The 27,486-nt window shown below is 42.2% G+C and overlaps 1 protein-coding gene across 11 annotated transcripts in view; it reads right to left on the minus strand.

The window, feature by feature from the left end:
• LOC104144434 (polycomb group RING finger protein 3) overlaps positions 1 to 27,486 on the minus strand; it is a 78,411-nt gene that overhangs the window by 3,181 nt on the left and 47,744 nt on the right. For 7 of the 11 annotated variants that reach the window (XM_068924682.1, XM_068924683.1, XM_068924685.1 and 4 more), the window contains one exon: positions 4,701 to 8,626. The exons of 2 other annotated variants lie outside the window; for them this stretch is intronic. In XM_068924682.1, coding sequence (XP_068780783.1) covers positions 8,579 to 8,626 — 48 coding nt within the window. In that variant the 3' untranslated portion in view covers positions 4,701 to 8,578. Of the gene's footprint in view, positions 1 to 2,908; positions 4,203 to 4,700; positions 8,627 to 27,486 lie in introns of those variants that run through there. 2 more of the 11 variants (XM_068924680.1, XM_068924688.1) reach the window with 2 other exon arrangements.

Below are 27,486 nucleotides of genomic sequence, written 5' to 3' on the forward strand. Positions count from 1 at the left end.
TGGGCAAAGGGAGCCCCCCCACACACACACACACCCCCATCACCCGCACTCTCTTTGTGACACTTACCTCAAAATATAGTTTATGATTCACAGGCCCATTGGCTGCGTCTTCTGGTTCGTGAGGTCTTTTTCAGGAAATGCTTTGGGGCTTTTCCTTATTGTCCCCACGCACATGTTCTTCTGAAGGTGACATTTTGTTTGGGCTTTCCATTTTCACAGACAGTGCTGCCGGTGTCTTGCAGCACTGTGCAAAGACCAAAGTCTCCCCAGGAATACTGCATGGTCATCCAGTTGGGCTGGGAGTGGCTGCAGGGGCCCCTTCTCCGGCCCACAGGATTGGTCTCTTCTTTACATGTGACAGGGTTTGGGCAGGGGGCCCCTTGGTGGCCACCTAGGAGGGATCTGTAGCCCTCAGGCATGTGCCAACTTATTAGTGCCCAGTCACCCATTTGACACCTCCCACCCTCTTGAAGTTCCTCCCACCTTAAACATGTTAAGGCTTGTTCTACAGCCTTGCAAAGTGTGTGTGGGGGGGGTGCGGGAACCTGCCTTTTACTTGTGTTTAATTTCTCTTTACATTAGCTCTTCTTAAATAATGTTTTCTACATTTTACGCCTTCAGTTTTATGGATATATATTTAATTTATGTAAAGTTATGTAACTTTATGTATGTAAATTTATATAAATGTTATATATACATACATATATATATATATATCTAATGTATCAATGTTTAAATAAAATATATGTTTATGCATAATCATATGCTCCTTTAAATATATATTTCTACATATGTATATATTGTACATAAATGCATACATTTTTCAATCTGAGAACTTCCTGGCCCAAAGGAAGCAGGCAACCAATCAGAGGGATCTCTGAGACCATGTAGGTATAATGTTTTCATAAAAAGGCAACTAGCCAATCACAGAGCACTATGAAAACACATGGGGTAAGATATTGTCAAAAATGGTGGCCTCCATGCATGTAGTAGGCAGGGGCTTCCTGTTCTGACATACTTCCAGTAAAATGGTGGCACCTGTGCATTTAGTGGGAGAGGACTTCCTGCTCTGGCATCCTTCCAGGGTAAACAGGATGGGTTGGCTGATGTTGCCAACCACTCACAGGGCTGCCTGAAAACACCTAGGGTATGACGTTTTACAAAATGGTGTCCTCTGGGGCAAAAAGAGGTGGAATACATAGACTATGTGACCAGAAGAGGGGAGGGACTTCAGGGGCAAGTGGGACATGTGACCACCAGTAGGGCCTGGCCCTTCTAGTGGGAGTTGGGGGCAGAGCACCTGTCTCTTCTTATCTTGGATAAAATTTGGCCTTATACTACTCACCAAGTTGAACATGAGGCAGCAACGTGCTTTTTTAGCAAAGGCGGCCAACAGCATCCTTGTCTGCATTAAGCACAGTGTTGCCAGCAGGTAGAGGGAGGTGATTATTCTCCTCCACTCAGCACTGGTGAGGCCACATCTGGAGTACTGTGTCCAGTGCTGGGCTCCCCAGTACAAGGAAGACATGGACATACTGGAATGAGTCCAGCAAAGGGTTACAAAGATGATGAAGGGACTGGAGCATCTCATACGAGGGGAGGCTGAGAGAGCTGAGACTGTTCTGCCTGGAGAAGAGAAGGCTCAGGGGGGAATCTTATCAATGTGTACAGCGGTGTCTAGTGAAAGGACGAGCAGTAATGGGCACAAATTGAAATACAGGAAATTCCACTTAAACATAAGAAAAAACTTTTTTTACTGTGAGGGTGGTCATACGCTGGAACAGGTTTCCCAGAGAGGCTGTGCAGTCAGCATCCTTGGAGATATTCAAAACCTGACTGGACATGGCCCTGAACAACCTGCTCTAGTTGACCCTGCTTTGTACAGAGGGGCTGGAGTAGATGATCTCCAGAGGTTCCTTCCAACTTCAACCATTCTGTGACATATATGCCAATTAAGAATCCATAGCTTATACACTGTATAGCATTATGTACTTCTGTCCAAAGCTGTTGGGTGGCAGATGGCAGATGTTTTAGTCTCACTATTCCAGTATGTTACAGGATTTGGGGGAAAAAAAATCTATTATCATACTATCATGAAATAGAACTGTTCTGTTCTAGCACTATTTTTTTCCTGGATTCCTGAAATTCACTAAAAATAGCACAGTGGGAAAAAGCAGGCTGAACCAGGCCTATCAATGACTAGTTCACAGATGAAGAATAGTAGTGCAAAGCACAGGGGAACGTGTCAGAAGCACTAATAACGTGAACATGGAAGTTGTAGTGCTTGCTCAGGCAGCAGAATTAGTGCTAACGCTTATTTATAGTCACTTAAAAGTGGATAAAGTGACCTTTCTGAGATAGATCTCCCATGCCAGTATTTAAATGAAACAATCAGTGGCAAAGCATCTGATCTCCTTGGGATGATTATACATAGACATCATTGGTGTGAGAATTGTGTGCAAGAACAAACTTGTGACTTGGAATCAATCCAGAACTCTTGGTTATTCCTAACTTAATAGCAGGAAAAGAACCCTTTTGCATCCCTCAATACGAAGAGAGCAGTATAATATTCTGTAAATTTACAGTACTGCACAAAGATGCTGCAAGAAAATTCACCTATTATAGAAAACTGCAAAACAGATAATGCTATCTAGATTAGCTAAAGTCATTTCAGCTAAAAAAAAATCCCTCAACACATACACTGCCCCCAACTCCCCCACAACTAGCTTCTCCCACCTCCCCATCCCCCAATCCAAGAAAGATAAAATCAGAATTTGAGTTGGTATGGTTTTCAATTTGATGTGTATCCAAGAGTGTCACATTACAGTCTATCCCTGTGCATCAGCATCAACAGATAAGAGCAAGACTTAAAGTAACATGCATAGGTAGGGCAAGTATGTACTCACAAACACATGAAGATGGTAAAGCACTTACTTACATTTTTTTCTCCATACAGTAGAAGACATTTTATTTACTAAGGGGCAATTATCGCCACACTTTTGGCACAAACATTTCAGCATTCTATGTAGCAAATACTATTCAGGGCTTTGCCAGCATTTCAACTGAGTAAGATGGGTATAAAGATTGATTATGAAACCATATATGTCCTTGTTCCAGTCATGCTGTGTTTGTTTAGTACTGTATTATGCCAGAAAGTTCTTTATGCTCTTGGGGAGGGAAAAAAAATGGAACAACTACCACCAGCCTGGCAGGATTTCAGTTAGCTTTTTTACTTTTATTAACAAGCATATAATATTATTTGGCAAAACACTGGATACAAGCTTCACTATCATAAAATCAAAACGTTAAGCAATAATCCCAAAAGGCTTATTCGGACAAAAACTAGCCACCAATAGTACAAAAATCACACAGGAAACAAAGCATAAAAATGTAAACTCTGAAGTGAAGCCAAGTAAAAAATATGGTCCTACACTGTGATAGTTTTAGTATCTTTATTATGCCACATAGGATAAAGGCTTAGTGATTGCACTGACTTATTGTCCCTTAACCTTAATTTAATGTTGCTGCAGAAAGAAAGAACAAACTCTCCTTTTGCCCAGTTAAATTACTTGGCTAAAAGGACGCTATTAAACCAATGTTTTAAGTTAAAAAAGATACAGAAACATCAGTCCATCCTTCAAAAATTAGGACTCCATCTTGCAGACACACATTTAAGCAACTTTGTCCACAACTTTGTCCACACGAATGATTCCACTGGTTTCAGTGGAACCATCCAAGTTAGCAATAAAGTTACCACTATAAGAGTTTGCAGAATTGGGCTTTTAGTCCCTGTCCTGCAATCTGATCTCAGCAGGTCATTATGGCTTCAAAAGGTTTCCAAGAAGCCTTAAGGATTCACTCAAGTGGATCAAACAGCAGGAGTGGAGTTTTAATTTGTATATAGGTATATCACAATTCCATTGTAAAAATGTGACTGTTGGCTTGCCACAGAAGGCAGGTACCTAGAGAGTGTCTGTACTCGATTACAGATTTTGATGAAAGGAGACATTAAAGTTATTTTTCCATGCTAGTGTTACACACATTAATGCTCTCTCTGCACCTTTAAAAGAGACCAAAGTCAATACCTCTCAGTTATAGTTAAGTGCATCTTATGCAGATTCTAGTGTGTATGACAATTTTTATTGTCATTAACTTCAGGCAGAGGGACATCTCCGGTGAAACATCCAAACTGAATTGATTACCTGAGGAAACACAGAAACTAGATTTTTCTGTACAATTCAGCCTTATGTACTAAATACATTTCTTAAGTACTGCTGAGAAAACACATTTAAGATTCATGTGTTGATGTACAGGCTAGTTGGCTCTTTCCTATTATATTTAACTCAATAGTAAGATTAATATCATTGTAAAATAAGCTAGTTGTATAGTTACATTTACCATCCAACAGGAAAAAAAAAAAAGTAAAACAGTGAATCTCCTAAGACTAATTATGCTGTTATAACAACAAGAGCCAGATAACCTTTCAAAGGCTCATAGTCTATTGAAAAAAAATAGCACCATCATAGTTGGAGTCTGATATTTTTGCGGTCCCATATTCCCAGAGATGATAGTGTTGTGTACACTATTGCACAACCAATAAAAAATATTCCCAGGTTAGATGATACAGAAAGATACCAGACATAACAATGGCACAAACAAATTTCAGATAGGCTGCCATTTCTTGCAGACTACTTCCACAATTCACATTAAAGTTTCTTGCCTGATCATTTATTTTAAAATATTGCTGATGGGTAGTTCTTGCAGTTACACATTTTAAAATCTCATAAAATTCCAAACGTCATTCTTTTAAAAAAATGCAACCCCCCCAACAAATGAAAACCTCAAACAAAAATCCATTGAATGTACATATGAAAAACCCCATCTACGTTCCTTTTCAATTTAGAAGTAGATGCTACATTTACAATTTAAACATATGCCTTATAAATGCATGTTTTGGATCCACTGCACAAAAGTATAAGTAATGCTCTTTATCCATACATAGCAAAGACATACAAATAAAAGCCATTCAAACTCAATATAAAAGGAAGAAGCTGTAGAAACATTTTACAATTTTATATGCCTGTAAATAAAGCTGGACCACTGAAACCAAAAATATTTGGATGATAAAATAAGACAGAATGCTTAATATAATAAATAATTTTTATAAATGTAACTTTTTAAAGCTCCCAAATCTTATTTAAATTCAATATTATATATTTTATCTGAATTATCTATTTGTAATGAAAACTATATCTAGTGAGACTCTGAGCCTGAGGTAATTCAGTCTCATTGGTGCTGAGGACAATGCAACAAGATACCTTTTACTGCAATTATTTACCAGCATAAGCAGCCGTGAAAATTACTTCACAGTAATGTTATCTTCATTAAAAACAAAATAAATTGATCATGACTTTAACAGGACTCAAGAAATATCTATACTGAGCCCAACTTTCAGATTTAAATATAAAAAAGAAAAACAATCAGTATTGTTTTACCCAATATAATCTTGACATTAAATCAACTGTTTCTTAAGCTTCAAAGAAGTGAAACAGGACTTTGATCCCAAGGCCTGCCTCTGACTTGAATTCAGTTGTAGTCTAGTCTTTCTATAAAGCTAGAAAATAAACAAATGGTGCAGACATCATCCCATCCCTCCCCATGGGAAATAGGTTTTGTAATGAAGATATTGTGACATATGATTTAGAAAAATTGGGTTTTGGAGTTCAGGTTTTTTGTTTTTTGTTTGTTTTTTTAAACACTGCTGAGGTTTTATCAGGTTTAAACACATTACAAAAGCTGTTGCACACAATTATGAGCAATAACCAGCTATAGATGTCAACACTGGCTACAGATGTGTACCTATATAGATATCAACAGATTTATATATATTGCTATAGCACCATAACAAATTCAAGTGATTCCAAAGGTAGTTACAAACTTGCAAATATATATTCTGTACTGTAGATTGTAACAGCAAGACTTAGAACTGAATGGCAGAGAGTTTTCTGAATGTACATGTTTGCAACTGCTAACCTCTTTTCAGTTGCACAACTACACAGGAAAATATTAAAATCCCAATATACTTCAACAGCACTGCATCAACATCTGATGTTACAATAAGTTTTCACAGTGTACATATTCTGAGGTAGACTAATCACAAATATATATATATATATATATATATATACTTATTAAACCCTTAGACTGCAGCTGAAGAATTAATTAGGCATTTACATAGTCTATGGGCTTGATTTCCACGTCTACGTCAGGTATAGCCCAGTATCTGTACATTTGGAGTGCATGGAGGATGGATGCTTATAACCATATTTGCACTCTCTGGGGGGCTCACCAACTAGAACTAGCCCCTGATTCACACTGGGAAATGTGCAACGATAGTCACATTAACAGCTCCAGAAAGGCATATTATGACAATTTGTGTACACATCCATATCATCTGCATTCACTGTTCTGTGAAAAATTGCCAAAAAAAAAAAAAGACTAAATAGATCTCATCTGTCTTCTTCCGCCACTTCTATTAATGCTAAAAATAGATAAAAGCTAAATTGTAGATAAGAGAGTCCAGAAACAGTACAGCAAAACCAGAGCAAAGTTCTAATTCTATCACAAACACACACACACACGCACTCTAGGCCTTGATGTGAAGAAGTCCTGTCTAACTTAGGTGTTCAAATATAGTGGTCTCACGTCCTCATTCACAGAGATGGCAGTACTTCACTGACCTTACTGCAGCTCTCTTGACCATCCCCATTGTTCAGTAGGCTCTTTTTCTTTCTTTGTATTTCTTTTGATTTCCTCACCATTCACAGCTATGGTTATAATTTAAAACAAGGAACCCTGTTTCCAAAGACAAACAAGTGAACTTAGAACTTCCCTTTGGCAGCAGAACTAGGAAAGAGGAACTGAAAATTCCAATTAAGAAAAGCATGGAAGACATGCAGAGGAACATGGTGCTTGGAGAACTCAAGAAGCAACAGGACTTCCAATACTTGAATAAGCCTCTTGCGGGATCAACCTCCTATTATCGAGTAACATTAAGCAATGCTTTCTTGCAGAGGAGGAGAACACAGCTGGAGGAAGCAGGACAGTGCTAACAGGCATACTGATTTTCTTAGCCATTGACATTTTATGGAAGAATAAAAAAATGTAACAACTGCCATTTTCAGCTGACAGAAAAACTCTTCTAAGAGTTAGAAAATTAATAGCCTCCAGCTGCCAATAATACTGCATATCTTCTTTTCAGTGACTTGAGATCCTGTGTCAGACACATATCCATACTATATATAATGCTATACAGCATACAGCTTGCAGAAATCACTTTCGACTACTACCACATTTTTATAAAGCTGACTATTTTAAAAAGCCTTTCAAGCAACACAGTCAACATCCTGCTAAGCACTACTGAAGGTGGATTCTCTAAGGTGTGCGTGCGTGTGTACACAGACACACATACACATATGGTAGTTTGCATTTCTCAGGGCTTGACACAAGCAAAATTATCAGTTAAGGCCAGAAGGTGCCCCTGTAACGTAATCTGACCTCCAAGCTAATTAGTAATTGTGCTAAAGAAAGCTGTGGTTTCATAAAGAAATCAGTAAAAGAAATCCAGAATTGGTTTGCAATTAACTGAAGAATTTTTTGCTAGTTAAATGGAAACTTGCGCTGCATCAACAAAAGTTGCCCAACAGCCATGGTTTCAACAGCTAATGAAATAGCAAATTCTCCGTAAAGTAAAATTTGATTTTTGCAAGCCCCAATTATGAGACGCATTTTCTTTAAAACAATTTCACAAATTCAGCACTTCTGAGTATTTGTTATGATTTGATGCAATTTATGCCATGGCAAAATATTAAGGCATATTCAAAATCAAGTGAAATAATTTCTGTTAAACTCAAATCAACATGCAAAGGGAGAGTATCAAAACATTACTGAAATACAAAATAAAGGAGAACAAACACTGTGCAAAACTAATGAAGTTATTGGATCTCTAGGCTTTTAGGAAGTTTTTAATGCAGCATAATAAATATCATCAGTCACTATATCATTAGCTATGTTCAATGCTCTATAGGACGGCTTGATTAAAGCTGACATAACTGGGCATACTACATAAAACAAGAACACCTTAGAAAAACATACTGAAATAAGTTTTAAAGTTTCAAGACAAAAAAAAACCCTAAATGTAGTAATTTGGTGTTAAAAGTAACATTTTAAATCACTCCCACATTTTAAACTTATTTTTGTGTAACTACAAAGAGATGAATCAGGCTGAGCTCCATGGAACTGTGAAGTGTTTTCACTATCTGTAAACATGGTGCTGGTAGAGTCTTGTTGAGTTGTAATTTATTCCATTTGTACAAAAAAAAAGTATAAATATTTTTGTCCAAAAATCTGGGCAGCATGTCCCTAGAAGAAATATTCAAAAGGACACTCTGCTATGAAAGCACTACAGTCTTCCAAAGTGATTCTGCTGGTTTGCGTCATGTGAGAGTTAAGTGCTGCACTAAGGTGCCAGATGATAGTCTCTGCAAAAAACTGTGTCCAGAAGGACAATAAAGTCCTCTTACAGCAAGTCCATTTTGGGTCTGTAATGTAGAAGTAGAGGTGCTTTCTGCAAGACAGAATCATCAGATGGGTTAACAAGCAAAACCAAAATGAATTCATCTACTTGGCAAACAAAACTTATCTTTTTTCATAAGTTAAAGCTTAGAGGGACTATCAGAGTAGCTATATTCTGACCTTCCAAAATTTCACCAAGATGCCCCACCTATGGAGCCCAAAACAAGAGATGAAGAATCCTTCTACTTTTGTTTCAGTAACCGATTGAGCTAAGAGTAGCTATGCTAGGTCTGGACATCTAGAATAGGAACCTATTCCCAGCAGGGGCCGATTGCAGATGTTTGGAGAAGAGCACAAGAACAGGGCAAGTAAATAGTGATAGTCTCCAGAATGCCCCTCAATCTCAAACAATTCAGGGATTTCCTAAGCCAGATATGGGGCCTTATATTAATAGTCCTCACTCAATTCTTCTGTGAATTTACCCATTGCTTTGTTTAAGCTATGAAAACTTCTAACATCACAACATCCTGCAGCACAGAGTTCTACAGTTCAACTATATGTTGCATAAAGATTTGTCATAAAAGCCTCTATTGTGCGAGTTTGTGTGAATGGGCTCTATAGGTACTTATGCATGTGGATGGAAAAATAGTTACCAGAAAAGAGCAGGCCAAAGAGAGGAAAAGTACATGCTGAGAAGACCGTATGAAAGTCTCTCAAGGACTGATAAGCTCCAGAAACTAGTGGTCCTGTTGAACCCATAAGAACTGATAAACGCAGAACAGCAAGAGTCTACTGAATCTGTCCAAGGCCACCAGCACACACTGGCATCAATACTGGGTTGTGTAACTCAGATCACATGACCTGATGAAACAAGGGACCCCTGAGGGACTTTCTGAACACCTACCTGGAAGCCACTGGCATGTCAGTACGACCCTCTGCTTCTGAGTACACAGCTGGGGTTGGCCTCCCTACTGTTGCTCCAACCCAGTAACAAGTGAGTGTGTGCAAGTGAACTGTGCAATGGGAAAGATCTAGTCACACAGCACATTCACTTATTTACTATTAGCATTAATAAAATCAAGCTGATAATATTAACAGCTTAATTCATAAAAGGTGTTCTAATAAATATTGGTTGTGATCTGTGTCTCCCCTGACTCGATCTCCTATTAGGGAAAAGAGAAATGAGAACATCTTTTGATGGAAAACGCAGAGAACACAGGTCATAACCAAATTCTTTTTCTTCTGAGTGATCTTTTTGAATACACTTATTGTACTTGCAAGATGATTCTATAAATCCGACTGGTCTATTGTAATATCGTTGTGCACAATGCTTAAGGGGAACCTTAAAACAAAATTGAAAGCTTGGGAAAATACTAAAAAGGAGGATATTAAAGCGCTACAGGAAGCCCCAACCATGATGAAGATTACAGTATGGGCTACAGGCACCTCTCCACAGAGGGAGGGATGCACCACTTCAGCCCATAGAACAAGGGATGATATAGAACAAATGTTCAATTTTTGTAGAGCATATGAAATGAAACTTGAGGATACACCTCCTGTGTTAGTGGGACTTATATGGGAAGCAGCTAAAACATTTTGCACCAATCGAGCCAATGTAACAGCAGAAAATCAATTGCTTCGTTCTGAAAATTGTGCTTTAAAATAAACTATTGATAAACTTGAAGCAAGTTCGTCTTTAGAAAAGCAGTACTATCTAGCAGCTCAAAAACATCATAAAATGATACAACTGGAATTAGACAATCAGGTGAATTCAGAAAAAGAAAGAAAAACTGAAGAAGCAAGTAAAGGGATTAACATGTGTAGTACAGCATAAGGCAAGGAGAGTTCCAAGGGGATCTGATCATAGTAAACACAAAGCTAAAACTGGATACTTGCAAAAGCAGATCAGGATGCAAAAAAGCACTGCTATATCTGTGACGGAATTAGATGGGGGACCAGAAGAAGATGATATTGGGGATGATGTGTATGAATAGCAAATGAAAGAGGAGCTACAACTACAAGAACAGGGAGGTAAAGCAGGTAAACCAACTGTACCTGTTATAATAATAATAATAAATAGATACACACACACACCAGGGGATGTGAGACAGCTAGATGCAGATCTTGGGTCACTGAAAGAAAGTGGGGAACTTCTAGAAACTGCTTCAAAAGTGGAATTAAATAGGAATGAAATAGGTAAACATATCAGAGCTTGTACGACATCAACTTTTACTGAAAATGCACATCACTCACTAAAGGGATCGGTATACACCCTTTTTGATGAGTGCATTAAATCCAATTGTCTAACAGATCAGAAAGAAAAAAAAAATGCAATTAGAAGCACTAAAGTTAATCCACATTCACAAAACGATTGAGGTTGGAAGGGACCTCTGGACATCATCTAGTCCAACCCTCCTGCTGAAAGCAGGGTCAACTAGAGCAGGTTGCCCAGAACCAGTCAGGTTTTGAATGTTTCCAAGGATGGAGACTCCACAACCTCTCTAGGCAACCCGGTTCAGTGTTTGACCACCCATACAGTAAAAGTTTTTTCTCATGTTTAAAAGGAATTTCTTGTATTTCAATTTATACCCATTGCCTCTTGTCCAATCACTGGATATCACTGCAAAGAGTCTGGCTCTATCTTCTTCGCACCCTCCCATCAGCTATTTATACACGTTGATAGGATTCCCCCTGAGCCTTTTCTTCTCCAGGCTGAACAGTCCCAGCTCTCTCAGCCTCCCCTCGTATGCCAGATGCTCCAATCCCTTCATCGGCTTTGTGGCCCTTCACCAGACTCGCTCCAGTACGTCCATGTCTCCCACATACTAGGGAGCCCAGATCTGGACCCAGCACTCCAGATGTGGCCTCACCAGTGCTGAGTAGAGGGGAACAACCACCTCCCTTGACCTGCTGGCTATGCTCTTCCTAATGCAGCCCACGATGCTGTTGGCCGCCTTTGCCACAAAGGTGCATTGCTTGCCCACGTCCACTTGTTGTCCACCAGGACCCCCAGGTCCTTTTCTGCAAAGCTGCTATCCAGTTGGTTGCCCCCCTGCCCCAGCCTGTATTGCTGCATGGGGTTATTCCTCCCCAGATACAGGACTTGGCATTTCCCTTTGTTGAACTTCATGAGATTCCTCTCTGCTCGTTTCTCCAGCCTGTCAAGGTCCCTCTGAACGGCAGCACAACCATCTGGTCTATCAACCACTCTTTCCAGGTTTGTATCATCTGCAAACTTGCTCAAGGTGTACTCTGTCCCATCATCCAGGTCATTAATGAAGAGGTTAAACAGGATTGGCCCCAGTATTGACCCCTGGGGGCTACCACTAGTGACTGATCTCCAGCTGGACTTTGTGTCACTGATCCCAGCCCCTTGAGCCCTGCAGTTAAGCCAGTTTTCAGTGCACCTCACTGTCCACTTATCTAGTCTGTACTTCATCAGTTTATCTATGAGGCTGTTACAGGAGACAAATCTATAATTGATTCCATAATTATTTTCCCTATAGGGAGAGATCTGAGAGACATGAATCTATTTATATGTCAGGGAGCAGCAAGGGCCAGCTGCTCCCTACAGGACAGGGAGCCAAGTGCAATAACACAGCCAGTAGGGCAGGGGCCTCACCAGCTAGGGCCCAGCCCCACAGCACCTGTGCAAGGCAATCAGGGCAGACCTGAAGATGGTAGGCAGGTTCAACCAAGAGTCCAGATCATCAAGCAACTTGAGAGTGATCAGGCAGGTCTGAGGTCAAACAGGGAAGTCAATCTGCAGGTTGTGGTCAGAATCAGGTCTGGTGAGGGTAACCAGGGTCAAATACGGTTTAGTAATTGTTGGGCACATCCATAGTGATGAGTCAGGTCTAAGATCAGTGGGATAGCTGTGCCTGACCATGTATGACTGACCTGTAGACCAATGTTCCTACAACATAGCTCAGGTAGGGACCGAAGGCCCAAGCCTGAGCTTAAATGGAGCTCCTGGGCCCATGGGCAGGAGTTGTGGGTCAAGGCTCTAGGTGAGGCTGGTCAGGGCTATTAAGGCCTATTAGTGCACTCAGGGCTCTGACAGTAGCCTCCTCTCCCAGTAAGGTGTCCTCACACCTTACAGAGTTCTGAGGTCAGAAGGGACTTGCTGTGGAGTGATTTAATTGCTGTGGGTTGTCAGTGGGCTATATAAAGGGACATGGAGCCAGGGCAGGGACAGGGAACTGGGAAAGGGACATACACATGAGAAACTTGAGGGCAGGGTTGAGGGTTTCAGACTGCCTATGATTGGCCCCGGAGGCCAGACAGACTTAAGAAGAAGGGTCCAAACTGCCCCTTGTAGGCCCCCAGTGGCTGGGCAACAATGGGGAGTGGGGGGGTTTACTCAGGAGTCTGGGGCTGGGCAGATGGTCAGCACTATGGGGAGGATCAGAGCCAAAGGCCAAGCTGGTCACTCAGGAGGAGTCATAGGGGCAAGGCCCTGTGCAGCCTTGGGCTAGGCTCTGTGGTGCTTGGCTCAGGGCTCAAGAAGGCCTGAGCTAACTGTCAGGAAGCAATGAGGGCCAGATGCTCCCTACAGGCTAGGGAGCCAAGAGCCAAACATGATGACACAGCTGGTGATGTAGGGGCCTTGCTGGTGAGGGCCCAGCCCCATAGTACCCAAGCAAGGTGAGCAGGGCAGACCCAGAGATGGTAGCCAGGTTCAACCCAGAGTCCAGATGATCAGGCTAATTTATGGTGCTTAATCAGGTCCAAGGTCAAGCCAGGAAGTCAATCTGCAGGTCAGGATCAGGTCTGGTGAGGGTAACAAGAGTCAGGCACAGTCAGGTGATCATCAGGTAGGTCCCTATTGGCAAGGCACGGCTGAGGTCAAGCCAGGAAGTCAATTCACAGGTCAGGATCAATGGGGTCCATGGCCAGGCACAGGTATGGCTATGACTGAGCTGGAGACCAATGCTCCTACAACATAGCTCAGGTAGGGACTGAAGGCCCAGGCTTGAGCTCAAATGGAGTTCCTGGGCAAGGGGTGTGGGTGGAGTCCCCAGGGGAGGCTAGTCAGGGTCATTAAAGCCTATTAGTGCACTCAGGGCCCTGACATTATACTTACCTTTATCTATTTGATATCTTACAGGACTCATCCTATCAGTAACATAATAGGAACCCTTCCATTTAAGTTCTAAGGCATGTTCCCTTTTATCCAGTTTCAAATACATCACTTGGTCTCCTTTTTCATGATATATATGAATTTGATTCTTCTTTTCTCATTTTCCCTATTTTTTCTTGTATTACTTCTTCCACCTAAGCCTTGATTTCTCCTTTACCCTGTTGTAATGTTTTTACTCATTCTTATTGATCTCCTTCAGGACCCTTCTGGTCTTGGGTGTGGGGTCACCAAGGCATGGGTTGTCCAAATGTTATATGGTTGTAAACCAGTGCTTAATCTATCATTATTCCTTAAAGCTGCTAATATGAAGGGGTTTTCCAGCCCATTGTTTTGGATATTGTCCTACAATTTTCTTTAGACTATTTTTAATAGTCTGATTCCTTCTTTCTACCATTCTGGAGGATTGTGGGTGGTAGGATGTATGCAGTCTTTGTTTAATTCCCAGGTTACTCATTAAGGCTTGATTTCCTTCACTTAGAAAAGTCTCTCCTTTATCTGATCCTATCTCTGCTGATGTTCCATACCTACAGGTAATTTCCTTAAATGGTATTTTTACAGTTACAGTGGCTGTATTCCTTTTAGTGGGAAAAGCTTCAACCCATCCTGAAAAGATATCTATGATGACAAGGAGATACTGATATCCTCCTTTAGTTCATGGAAGTTTATATAATCCATTTGCAGTATTTGCCAGGATTCATGGCTTTTCTGATGCAATAGAGGTAGCAGCTTAGCTTTACTAGTTTGCTTTTGTATCATTGCATCTCATGCAGTTTTTAATTATGTGCTCGATTTCTTGCTTCATTTGTGGCCAAATATAAATTCCTTGCACTCTTTTTAGAGTGCCCTATACTTCTTCGTGTAACATATTATGACAGTCTAAGATTATTTGTTCTCTTTCAGATAGCCCTTCCTTCTTATCTTGTTTCCTGATTTGAACTGCAGCAATTACTCTGAGTCAACTTGATCATTAAACTGTTTCTCAGTATTGTTTTCAGTCTTCTCATGTGTTTTAACATGCTTAACATATATTTTATTCCCACTGTCTCTCCAAGCTTGTAAAATGAACCTCTGGTTTTCTTCAATCACTATTGGTCTTCTATTGTCTGCTTTCCATCCCCCTTTCTCCCAGTCATACATCTAGTATTTCACTCCATTATTAACATAATCACTGTCCATAAAGAGAGATAATGGGTTCTGTTTAGAGGGTTTGTCTTTTAATAACTTCTATGATAGGCTGTACTTCTGCCGTTTGGGATGATCCTTTCTCCATTTTTCCTATTATTTATTCTCCTATTCTATTAATGGCAACATATTGGACTATTTTTTTTCCTTATTCATATCTACCATTCCTGTCAATGAACCACACCTTTGGTTTATTACTGGGTTCCTTTAAAAGGACATCCACATCAATATCCATTTCTTCTTTCCTGAGCAATTGCTCTTTGTTCACAACTGTGATCTGCACCTTGTTCAATTAAGGCATGAGTGAGAAGATCTGGTTGTTGTAAAGGTTGTACAGTACCCCCCCAATTCATTAATACTAATGCCCACTGTGCCATCTAGATAGATAAGTCTGGTGCCTACAAATTTCCCTGGAATTATGTAGTTTAGAGGAGTATGAGTAGATTGGATTACAACTGGACTATCAAGGGTGAAAGCCTCAAAGACTGTTACAGCCCAGACTGTTGCTAAACAGTCTTTCTCAGAGCCACAGAATTTTTATTTTGGCCCCTGAAGAGGATGTGGCTCATATGCTGCTTGTACCTACTTTATCCACTTTTTTTTTTTTAATGGTACTGCTCCCATGGAATCGGCCAGAGCTTTTAAAGCAACTTTTCAGTTTAGTTAAAGCATCATGTTCTGTGTTCCAGTTCCATTCCTGATTCTTTTTCAGTAATTTCCATAATGGTCTTCTGATACCAGCAAAGCTATAGATATGCTGCCATAAGAAATTAAATTCTCCTAGCATTGTTCTAAGTTGGGACTGATATGTTTCACACAAAGCTTTAACCTTTCTTGGTTAGTCAAAGACTTGGTTCAGTCTTTCTGTTTCCCCAATTACAATTCCCAAGTAGTTAACCTGGGGTTGCACTAATTGAGCCTTATTCAAATTGACTTTAAATCCTGTTTGGTCTGTTAATTTTAAAACTCAGATATTTCTCTCTCGCACCTCTTCTGTAGCTCCAGTCACTAGAATATTATCCACATAACTTTTTTGCATTGTGAAATGCCCACAGTACCTAAGTAAAGGTATATTGTTTGTCTCTAAATGCGAAAGCAAATCTTTAAATTGATTCTTCAGTAAGTGGGATAGCAATGAAACAGATATGTAACTGAAAGCCATTTGCTATTTTCTAGTAACTTAGCAATAGTCTCAGGCACGTTTGCTATAATAGGAACATCCTCAGGGTGAACTTATTTATCTGATAATAGTCTACCATAATTCTCCAGGATTTTCATCAGCCTTCCTAACAGGCCATAATGGAGAATTATATTTTCCAGGCCCCTGAGGGCACTAATAGGTCTTAATAGCCCTGACCAGCTTTACTGGGGGCCTCCACCCACCCCCTCTGCCCATGGGCCCAGGAGCCCCAGTTCAGCTCAGCCCTGAGCCTTCAGTCCCTGCCTGAGCTATGTTGTAGGAGTACTGGTCTCCAGCTCAGCCATAAGCCATGCCTGTGCCTGGCTGTGGACCCTGTTGATCTGGACACTGACCCTCAAACTGACTTCCCAGCCTGACCTTGGCCCTGTCTTGTCACTATGGACCTACCTGATGATCATTGGACTGTGTCTGACTCTGGTTGCCCTCATCAGACCTGATCCTGACCTGCAGATTGACTTTTTGACTTCACCTCAGACCTGCATCATCACCAAGAACTTCCTTGGTGATCTGGACTCTTGGTTGAACCTGGCCACGATCTCTGGGTCTGCTTTGCTTGGGTACTGTGGGACTAGGCCCTGGTTGGTGAGGCCCCTGCCCCGCCCTGCTAGCCTTCTTATTGCACTCAACTCCCAGCTCCCCATCCCTTAGGGAGCATCTGGCTCTCACTGTGCCCTGACATATATGGGCTTATAACTTCTCGCAAAATACCTTGTTCTAAATACTTCTTAGTGATTTCTCTCAGAGGAGTCACAGCTTCTTTAGGATATGGATATTGTTTAAGGGGCAGAACTGAGGGTCCAACTGTTTCAACTTGGTCACTTATTTTTTCCATACTCTGTAGGATTTTTTTTTTCTGCCATATTCCTGGGACCTGTTGTTTCCAGAATTCTTTATCTGTTTCAGTTAAAGTTTATACCTGTTCTCTTGATTCTTTATACCAGCTTTTCCCTGCTTCCTATATTCCTTTATATTTCCACAAAATCTCACTATAAAAATGTATTAAGCTTCCATGTTCCATTATTCTGTCCTTTTCTAAAATAAGTGGATCTTTGCTATTATGTACAACCACATATTTCATATCAACAGTTCACTGCCCTATTATTAGATTCATAATGTAATATTTGGTGGTCTTTTCTTCCTTCCTGTTAAAAAAGGCTGCCTTCATATCTCCTTGTTGCATAGATTTCTTAAGAAAACTTGTAGACACACTGATTGATGCTCCTGTGTCTAGGAAAACACTATATTTCTTATCTCTGCTTTGTACAAAACATCAGGGTTTCTCCCCAGGATCCCAGTGTATTCAGTACACAGGCACCTGTTCGTGTGGGTAATCCTGGGCCCAAAGCAGATCCCCCTATTGTTGCTTCAGCTCCACCCCTAATTGATGAAAAACATCAAGGTATACTGCTGCTACTGCTCTTCTTTTCAGCTGTTGTATCACTCTTTTTAGCATATCCTGTGCTTTCTTCCTGTCCCATTTTGCCACATCTTCTCCTAAATCCTTTAACACTATCTACAGCCTTACACAAGTTTGGTTCATTTCTTCTGATTTTGTCACTGTTTCCTGCACCTCTTTCTCTTCCCCCTATTCTTCTGCAACTTCTCCTCTGCTGTTCACGTCCTCAGTTACTGTAAGTTCCTGGTCCTGCTTGACTCATGTAAGAAACTTTCCCCTTTTCTCCTGAACCCAGTCCGTAATACTTAGTAACACTCTGTGTTATCTCTACCAATTGATTCCAGGTAGGTTCCCCTGCATTTTGCTGCATTCGTTGTGAATACTGGGGGTGCGTTTGGGCAGCTAATTCTCATAATTCATCCACTCTCCAAGGATCCTGATTCATCCTTGTTGCTTCCAGGGGAGCTGGAGCTACCTGTGCTGGTAGTGGTTAATACATGATATCATGTCCTGCCAATGTTTGAGCAACTCCCACATTTGTTCATAAAAATGTTCTCCATCTTCTCCTGGCTTAGTGCTAAGAGCTAACAGAAGCAGCCAACAGATGTAACAGTTTGCACAGCAGTTTCTGGGCTCTGCTTTGAGATCTTCTACATCTTCTGGTAACAAGTTCTGAGATCATTGGAGGATTCCTGGGAACCCTTGGAGGAACTTGAGGGTGCCTGATGCTGCTGAGAAAGGATAGTTACAAGAGGCCATGACTTCTAGAAAGCTCTAGCAGCCTCTAATGAGCTGTCAGCTGTTCTTGATCAAAGGGTGCTTTGAGCTTTTGTTCCAGCTGACTCCTGATTAGAGAGGATCAAACACAGTTTCAGCAGGTGTTAGGGAGAGGCCTCTATAACTGTCAGGCCTAGAGCTACCAGAATAGCTAACAGATGCAACAGTGCAGAAGTGCGCACAGAAGGAAGCCAGTAACACTGCTGGTCACAGTGCTCAGCAATGGTGGTGATATACCACAGGGCATGGTTCCCCAGCACTAATTGGAGCAACTATCCCTGGAATATCAGAGGCCTTGACTCAGACTGAGCTCCAGAGGAGAATGCATCTCTCCAGGTCTCTGGCTGCAGGGATTGTCTGGGGCCTCTTGCTGAGGCTGGGGCAAAGGGAGATGGTGTCCTTGCCTGCAGGAGATGTGTGCTGGTGGAGGATCTGTGTTGTCAAGTAAAGGAGCTGCAGGAGGAGGTCAACAGACTGCACAGCATCAGAGATGATGAAAAGGAGATTGACCAGATTTTCTCTGAGACCCTACAGATAAAAGAGCCTGAACCTCCAACTATACTGAAGGAGGGGCAGCAGAGTCTGTGTTGAGAGAAGGGAACAAAGCAAAAAGCAGGATCACAACCCTGGACTTCAGGAGAACAGGCTTTGGCCTGTTCAGGGACCTACTTGGACAAATTCCATGGGAGACAGTCCTGGAGAGAAGAGGAGTCCAGGAGAGCTGGTTGATTTTTCAAGGATCACCTCCTCCAAGCTCAAGAGTGGTCCATCCCCATGTGCAGGAAGTCAAGGAAAGGCAGCAGGAGGCCTGCATTGATGAACAAGGGACTCCTGATAAAACTAAGATAAAAACAAAGATAAAAAGGAAAGCATAGAGGAGGTGGGAGCAGGGATAGATGACCTAGGAGGAATATAGAGATACTGCCAAGTGTGCAGGGATGAGGTTATGAAAGCCAAAGCCCACCTGAAGTTGAATCTGTTGAGGGATGTGCAGGGTAACAAGAAAGCCTTCTACAGGTATACCAGCAGCAAAAAGATGACTAGGGAAAATGTGGGCCTGCTGCTGAATGGGGCAGGGGCCCTGGTGGCAAAGGACATGGAAAAGGCAGAGGTACTGAATGCCTTCTTTGCATTGTTTTTTATTGATAAGATTTGCTTTCAGGAATCCCAGGCCCCTGAGACCAGAGGGGAAGTCTGGAGCAAGGAAGACTTACCCTTGGGGGAGGAGTATCAGGTTAGGGAACATCTAAACAAACCAGTCACACACAAGTCCATGGGCCCTGACAGGATAAACCCATGAGTGCTGAGGAAGCTGGCCAATGTCATTGGGAGGTCACTCTCAATTATCTTTGAAAGGTCATGGCAGTCGGGAGAGAGGTACCTGAGGACTGGAAGAAAGCAAATGTCAGTCCTATTTTCAAGAAGGGCAAGAAAGAGGATCTGGGGAACTACAGGCTGGTCAGCCTCACCTCCATCCCTGGAAAGGTGATGGAGCAACTAATCCTGGAAGCCATTTCTGAACATATGAAGGACAAGAAGGTGATTGGGAGTAGTCAGCATGGATTTACAAAGAGGAAATAATGCTTGACCAACCTGATAGCCTTCTATGATGAGATGCCCAGCTTGGTGGATGAGGGGAGAGCAGTGGATGTTGTTTATCTCGACTTCAGCAAGGTTTTCAGCACTGTCTCCAACAATATCCTCATAGATAAACTAATAAAGTACAGACTAGATAAGCTGACTCTGAAGCGGACTGAAACTTGACTGAACTGCTAGGCTCAAAGGGTTCTACTCAGTGGCAGACGTCCAGATGGAGATCAGTGATTTGTGGTGTACCCCAGAGGTCGATACCGAGTATACCCTAAGTTTGCAGATGATACAAACCTGGAAAGAGTGGTTGATAGACCAGATGGTTGTGCTGCCGTTCAGAGGGACCTTGACAGGCTGGAGAAACGAGCAGAGAGGAATCTCATGAAGTTCAACAAAGGGAAATGCCAAGTCCTGTATCTGGGGAGGAATAACCCCATGCAGCAATACAGGCTGGGGCAGGGGGGCAACCAACTGGATAGCAGCTTTGCAGAAAAGGACCTGGGGGTCCTGGTGGACAACAAGTGGACGTGGGCAAGCAATGCACCTTTGTGGCAAAGGCGGCCAACAGCATCGTGGGCTGCATTAGGAAGAGCATAGCCAGCAGGTCAAGGGAGGTGGTTGTTCCCCTCTACTCAGCACTGGTGAGGCCACATCTGGAGTGCTGGGTCCAGATCTGGGCTCCCTAGTATGTGGGAGACATGGACGTACTGGAGCGAGTCTGGTGAAGGGCCACAAAGCCGATGAAGGGATTGGAGCATCTGGCATACGAGGGGAGGCTGAGAGAGCTGGGACTGTTCAGCCTGGAGAAGAAAAGGCTCAGGGGGAATCCTATCAACGTGTATAAATAGCTGATGGGAGGGTGCGAAGAAGATAGAGCCAGACTCTTTGCAGTGATATCCAGTGATTGGACAAGAGGCAATGGGTATAAATTGAAATACAAGAAATTCCTTTTAAACATGAGAAAAAACTTTTACTGTATGGGTGGTCAAACACTGAACCGGGTTGCCTAGAGAGGTTGTGGAGTCTCCATCCTTGGAAACATTCAAAACCTGACTGGTTCTGGGCAACCTGCTCTAGTTGACCCTGCTTTCAGCAGGAGGGTTGGACTAGATGATGTCCAGAGGTCCCTTCCAACCTCAACGTTTCTATGATTCTATGGATTTGCCAAGAATATCGATACAGAAGTTTCCTGAAAGATCTACCTCCACAGGCTATTTAGTCTTGCTCCCCCTCTTTCCTACTCACAGCAAGATTAAATGTAATCATATCTCTAAAAAGCAAGGGGGATGGCATGTCTTGCATGTTATCTTACCTTGTGTGTATTACTTATATACTAACATTATTGTTTTATGCTTTGATTTTTGCAGGACAATGGATTTAACTAACTCCATCAATAAGCAAGGGCTGACAAAGTTATAATGTAACAAGGTAAACTCTAAGACAATACCAAGGAGTTGAGATATGCAGCCTGTCAGAAGAACCTCATTCAGTAGCAGTTACTAGCCTTGAGTTATAGTGAGCTGTACACACCAGTGTGTATTGGACTCAGAGGTTTCCTACAATTGCAGGAATTCTTAACTTGGCTCTACACCCTATAGTAATAGTTTTGTTGTGTTTATAAACTGTGTTAATCATAGACAGCTAGCAAATCAGGTAATGACTATACACTGCCATGAAGAACTACAGGCTACCACCCTCAGACCTTTATAAGTTATCATGAGGCAGGACCTGCTAAGAGAAAGTAAACATCTCCAAGAAGAACCTCTGCTCAGTCCCGATTAGGAGCCTTGAGCCATAGGAGAGTTTGCAGCATCCTTGCTGGAATCATTGAACAATAACCTGAGATTCATGGACCACCAAAGGAGAGGAGAAACAGTGCCTTGTAGCCCAGTAAACATGGTATTGCCATTGCTAATAAGGCAACAAATTGTTTTAAGTTAACTATACAGACGTCACTTGTCAGATTTTGCCTGTCTGGAGCTTTATTTTGATCTGTTTAACTGGACTAGCCAGTAATTCCTACAATAAGATTTTTCATGGCCAGATAGCTAACCTGTGACCTAACCTGTCTTTATCATGCTTAGCTCAGTCTAACTATTTAATGTAATAAGACTCCCTTTAGAGTTGTAACAGTTTTTAATTCGAGTGTCCTAAGCTGCTAAGTGTTATAACTCAAGATCTGGATCCACGCAGGTTGGAGAATTGAAGTTAAAGCTTTGGAAAAATGCTCTAAAGTTATAATAACCTAATGATCTTTGTAGTTTTATTTGTTTACAGGATAATCTTCTAAGAAGCAATTTGAATAGAAGCAGCCAGACCTAGCAATAGAATTGTTGATTTCAGTAGCGTTCTTTTAAACAAGTGTTTAAGTATAGAAGGAATTTGGGAGAGGTATCAAACAAGAAAGGAAAGAGAAAGTTTCCCCTCTGTTTCAAGACTTTCTAAGTGCTATCAGTACTTAAAGGTTGAGAGAATGGTGGGTTAAGCATGTGTATATGTAGGTCTGAAAGAGGATAATGTATAATGAATAATGAAATATGGTTCAACCAGAATAGAAGCAATACTGAAGGGAGATACTTATCTATACCAAGTATTGGAGGATACTTATATCTAATAATCAGAACTTAAAAAAATGCTGGGTTTAGTGGTTAAGAGCAAAAAAGAAAGAGAATTGTAGAAGTTTATACATTCATGTAACAACTGATGATGTGAACAACTCTGTATTCCCCCCGCCCTGCTGTTTAGCTGTCTGTGTCCCAAGGCTCCAAAGCCCAGCTCTGATATGGCACACCTGCATAACCATGGGCCACGTTGCTGAGAAAATTGCTAAGTAATGAGAAAGCCTGCAAGAAGATAAGGACAAAAGCAGGGCGAGGCTAGCTAAGAACTTTGCATCAGATCAAGCCACTAATATCAACAGTGAAAGCTAGATGAAACTGGTTTGATCATAATCATGTGGTAACTTTTTCAGTAATGACCAGGAATAGCACTATTCATGTACCAGGGCTATGTTAGCTGACAATGATATTAGGATACCTAACAAGATGATGATGTAAAATGTACTTGTGTAATAGATTATATTTACAGTAGATCTTTCTCAATTCTTACTCATTCTAAAAGAGAACACATTGGCTAACTAAACAATTATATAAGGAGTGAGAAACATTCCGCCACTGCCAACATGTTATGGGGAGATATTAGGGAAAACATTTTAGGGGTTAAAGCTTAACAGAAAAATTAGTCTGTATCTCTTAAGACACCCTGTTGTATGGTTAATAATTAAAAAAAACCTATGCATTCAAGTGTTATCATAATCAAAAATACTATAGAATCAAAATGTTTATGCTTACAATGATTATGCAGCTAATGGAACATTCTGTGATGATGTAAACTATGAATAAAAGTTGACAATACCATAAGTTTAACTTGGGTATCGACAGGGAGAGTAGTGTTCTAAAGGACTTTAAAAAGCCACTGGCATATCAGTATGACCCTCTACTTCTGAGTACACAGCTGAGGTTGGCTTCCCTGCTGTTTTTCCAACTGCATAACTATGACTGTGTGTGAGGGAATAAGTGAATGTGCTGTATGAAGTTATCTGCTATTAATAGAATCAAGCATATTAATAACAGCTTTATAACAACCAATATTCATTAATAACAGGTTTTATCTGCATCTTCCCCCAACTCAATCCCCCACCAGGGTAAAGGGAATTTACAATGTTTTTCGGTTTTTTTTGTTCATTCTAAGCCTCACACCCACCAGCTTCACTTGACACCCTTCATCTCTTTCACTGAGGAAAACAGTTTAGTTTGCTCCCTTTTCCATGCCATTCACAACTGCACAGATCTTAATGGTACAGGTGAATAGTGGATTTATACAGAGGCACAGCAGTGCTCTTGTTTAGCTCTCTATTCTTTTTCTAATAATTTCTAGCATTTGGTTTGGGGTGGGTTTTTTTTTTTTTTTCATCATTACTGAGCTGATATATTTGTCTAACCCCAAAGCCTGATTTCTTTTGATGGCAGTCAACTCAGAGCCCATCATTTTATATGTAAAGTTCAGATACGTGTTTTCCCCAGCATACATCTCTACAGAATCACGGAACGGTTGAGGTTGGAAGGGACCTCTGGAGATCATCTAGTCCAACCCCCTGCTCAAGCAGAGTCCTCCAGAGCACGTTGCCCAGGATCGCGTCCAGGCGGGTTTTGAATATCTCCAGGGAAGGAGACTCCACAACGTCTCTGGGCAACCTGTGCCAGTGCTCAGTCACCCTCACAGGAAAGAAGTTTTTCCCTCATGTTCAGATGGACTTTCCTGTGTTTCAGTTTGTGCCCGTTGCCTCTTGTCCTGTCCCTGGGCACCACGGAGAAGAGACTGGCCCCATCCTCTTGACACCCTCCCTCCAGATACTTGTACACATTGATGAGATCCCCCCTCAGTCTTCTCTTCTCCAGACTGAACAGGCCCAGCTCCCTCAGCCTTTCCTCATAGGAGAGATGCTCCAGTCCCTTCATCATCTTTGTAGCCCTCCGCTGGACTCTTCCCCAGTAGTGCCATGTCTCTCTTGTACTGGGGAGCCCAGAACTGGACACAGGACTCCAGGTGGGGCCTCCCCAGGGCTGAGTAGAGGGGCAGGATCACCTCCCTCGACCTGCTGGCAACACTCTGCCTAATGCACCCCAGGACACCCTTGGCCTTCTTGGCCACAAGGGCACACTGCTGGCTCATGCTTAACTTGTTGTCCACCAGCACACCCAGGCCCTTCTCTGCAGAGCTGCTCTCCAGCAGGTCAGCCCCCAGCCTGTACTGGGGCATGGGGTTATTCCTGCCTAGGTGCAGGACCCTGCACTTGCCTTTGTGGAACTTCATGAGGTTCCTCTCCGCCCACCTCTCCAGCCTGTCCAGGTCCCTCTGAATGGCAGCACAGCCCTCTGGTGTCTCAGCCACTCCCCCCAGTTTTGTATCATCAGCAAACTTGCTGAGGGGGCACTCTGTCCCTTCCTCAAGGTCATTGATGAATATATTGAACAAGACTGGACCCAGCACTGACCCCTGGGGGACACCACTAGCTACAGGCCTCCAACTAGACTCTGCACCACTGACCACAACCCTCTGAGCTCGGCCATCCAGCCAGTTCTCAATCCACCTCACTGTCCACTCCTCCAACCCACACTTCCTGAGCTTACCTAGGAGGATGTGATGGGAGACAGTGTCAAAAGCCTTGCTGAAGTCCAGGGAGACAACGTCCACTGCTCTCCCCTCATCTACCCAGCCAGTCATTCCATCATAGAAGGCTATCAGAGTGGTCAAGCATGATTTCCCTTTGGTGACTCCATGCTGACTACTCCTGATCACCTTCTTGTCCTCCACATGCTTAGTGATGACCTCCAGGAGGAGCTGTTCCATCACCTTTCCAGGGATGGAGGGGAGGCTGACAGGCCTGTAGTTTCCTGGCTCCTCCTTCTTGCCCTTTTTGAAGACTGGCGGGACATTGGCTTTCTTCCAGTCCTCAGGCACCTCTCCTGATCTCCAGGACCTTTCAAAGATGATGGAGAGTGGCCTAGCAATAACATCCGCCAGCTCCCTCAGCACTCGTGGGTGCATCCCATTGGGGCCCATGGATTTATGGATGTCAAGTTTGGACAAAAGATCTCTAACCTGATCCTCCTCAACCAAGGGAGAGTCTTCCTTTCTCCAGACTTCCTCTCTTGTCTCCAAGGTCTGGAATTCCTCAGGACTGGCCTTAGCAGTGAAGACTGAATCAAAGAAGGCATTCAGCAACTCTGCCTTCTCTATATCCTTCATCACCAGGGCACCCGCCCCATTCAGCAGCAGGCCCACGTTTTCCCTAGTCTTCCTTTTGCTACTGATGTATTTGAAGAAGCCCTTCTTGTTGTCCTTGACATCCCTTGCCAGATTTAAATTCCAACTGGGCCTTAGCCTTCCTTGTCACATCCCTGCATACTCTGACAATGTCCCCATACTCCTCCCAAGTGTCCTGTCCCCTTTCCCACGTTCTGTACACTTCCTTCTTCTGTTGGAGTTTTGCCAGGAGCTCCTTGCTCATCCATGCAGGTCTCCTGCCTGCTTTGCTGGACTTCTTACTCAGAGGGATGCACTGATCCTGAGCCTGGGGGAGGTGATGCTTGAATATTAACCAGCTCTCCTGGACCCCTCTTCCTTCTAGGGCCCTACCCCATGAGATTCCTCCAAGTAGGTCCCTGAAGAGGCCCAAGTCTGCTCTCCTGAAGTCCAGGGTTGTGATCCTACTTATTGCCCTGCTCCCTCCTCGCAGGATCCTGACCTCCTGCCCCCAACCTTCACATCTCCAACTAGACCTTCTTTGTTTGTTAGTACAAGGTCCAGCAGCACACCTCTCCTCGTTGGTGTCTCCACCACCTGTGTCAAGAAATCATCATCAGTGCTTTGCAGGAACCTCCTTGACTGTTTGTGCCTAGCTGTGCTCTCTTCCCAGCAGATGTCAGGGTGGTTCAAGTCTCCCATGAGAACCAGGGCCTGTGATCGTGAGGCTACTTCCAGCCTTACATTTACCTGCATTGATTTTTAGGTGCTGTTTTATCACCTGGTCATCTGGTACTGTAAAGGTCTCCTGCAACCTTTCATCACCAATTTTTATTCAAGACAGCGAAGATGACTTTAAATAGTGAGGTGACACTAGCACCAATAAACTCTTTTCCAGGTCATTCACGAATATGTCATAACTGACCATTGTCTCCTACCCTCTATTTCCTTATCTCAAATCGATTATTCATACAGATAAAAATTGCCTCCCTATTCTCACTCATCCCTTCTATTTATGCATCCAAAGCTATTATATCTTTCTACCATAGCATTATGCTGGGAGCTTGTGTTGTGTTGCATATCCATTATCAACACTAACCCCTCTTCAAAAGTTATCACTCCCAAACTGCACACACCCTGATTCTCTGGGTGTGACTTGCATCATGGAATGGATGTTCAATTTGACATTGCATAATACTTAAACCCTTTTTATTTGGGTGGCCATAAATCACCAGTGATAATTTATGCTCACTATGAATGCCCCATCATTTACTATTCAGCTCTAAGTTTTGTTGTGTGTTTTTTTTATTATTTTTTTAAGAAACTAACATCAATAACCCAGAGACCCACTCAACCACTTGTTTATGCCTACTAAATGTTGCTACAAGTCTCTTGAACTGGAGAGCAAAGTTAATTCATCCTCCTCCTTTAATGAGTACATTCAGCCTCTCTCTTCCAAACTACAGAATAAAATGTATTAGATATTTCTGTCTCTTCTGCATCGTAACCAGTTTCACAGCCTACACAAGTAATATTAGATGCATGACTGACACGGCTAAGCAAAAAGTCCCTCTCAATAGCTTCAGCCTCCTTTACCTTCTAAATTTTTAATTACTATCAACTTGACATCTGCCATAAACTTCCCCTTTTCCTTAGTGGTACACATTTTAAATTTTGCCTCCTTTTTCTCATTTGGATCAAGAAAAATAGAGTTTTCTATATCTATTTTTAAATAGAGTTTATCAGATGTTTTAAATATATATTTTAACTATTTTGACGTTATTGCAGTATAGGCCTGCATGATGGATGCTTTATGAA

Source organism: Struthio camelus, chromosome W (genome assembly GCF_040807025.1).
Source record: "Struthio camelus isolate bStrCam1 chromosome W, bStrCam1.hap1, whole genome shotgun sequence".
NCBI lineage: Eukaryota > Metazoa > Chordata > Aves > Struthioniformes > Struthionidae > Struthio > Struthio camelus.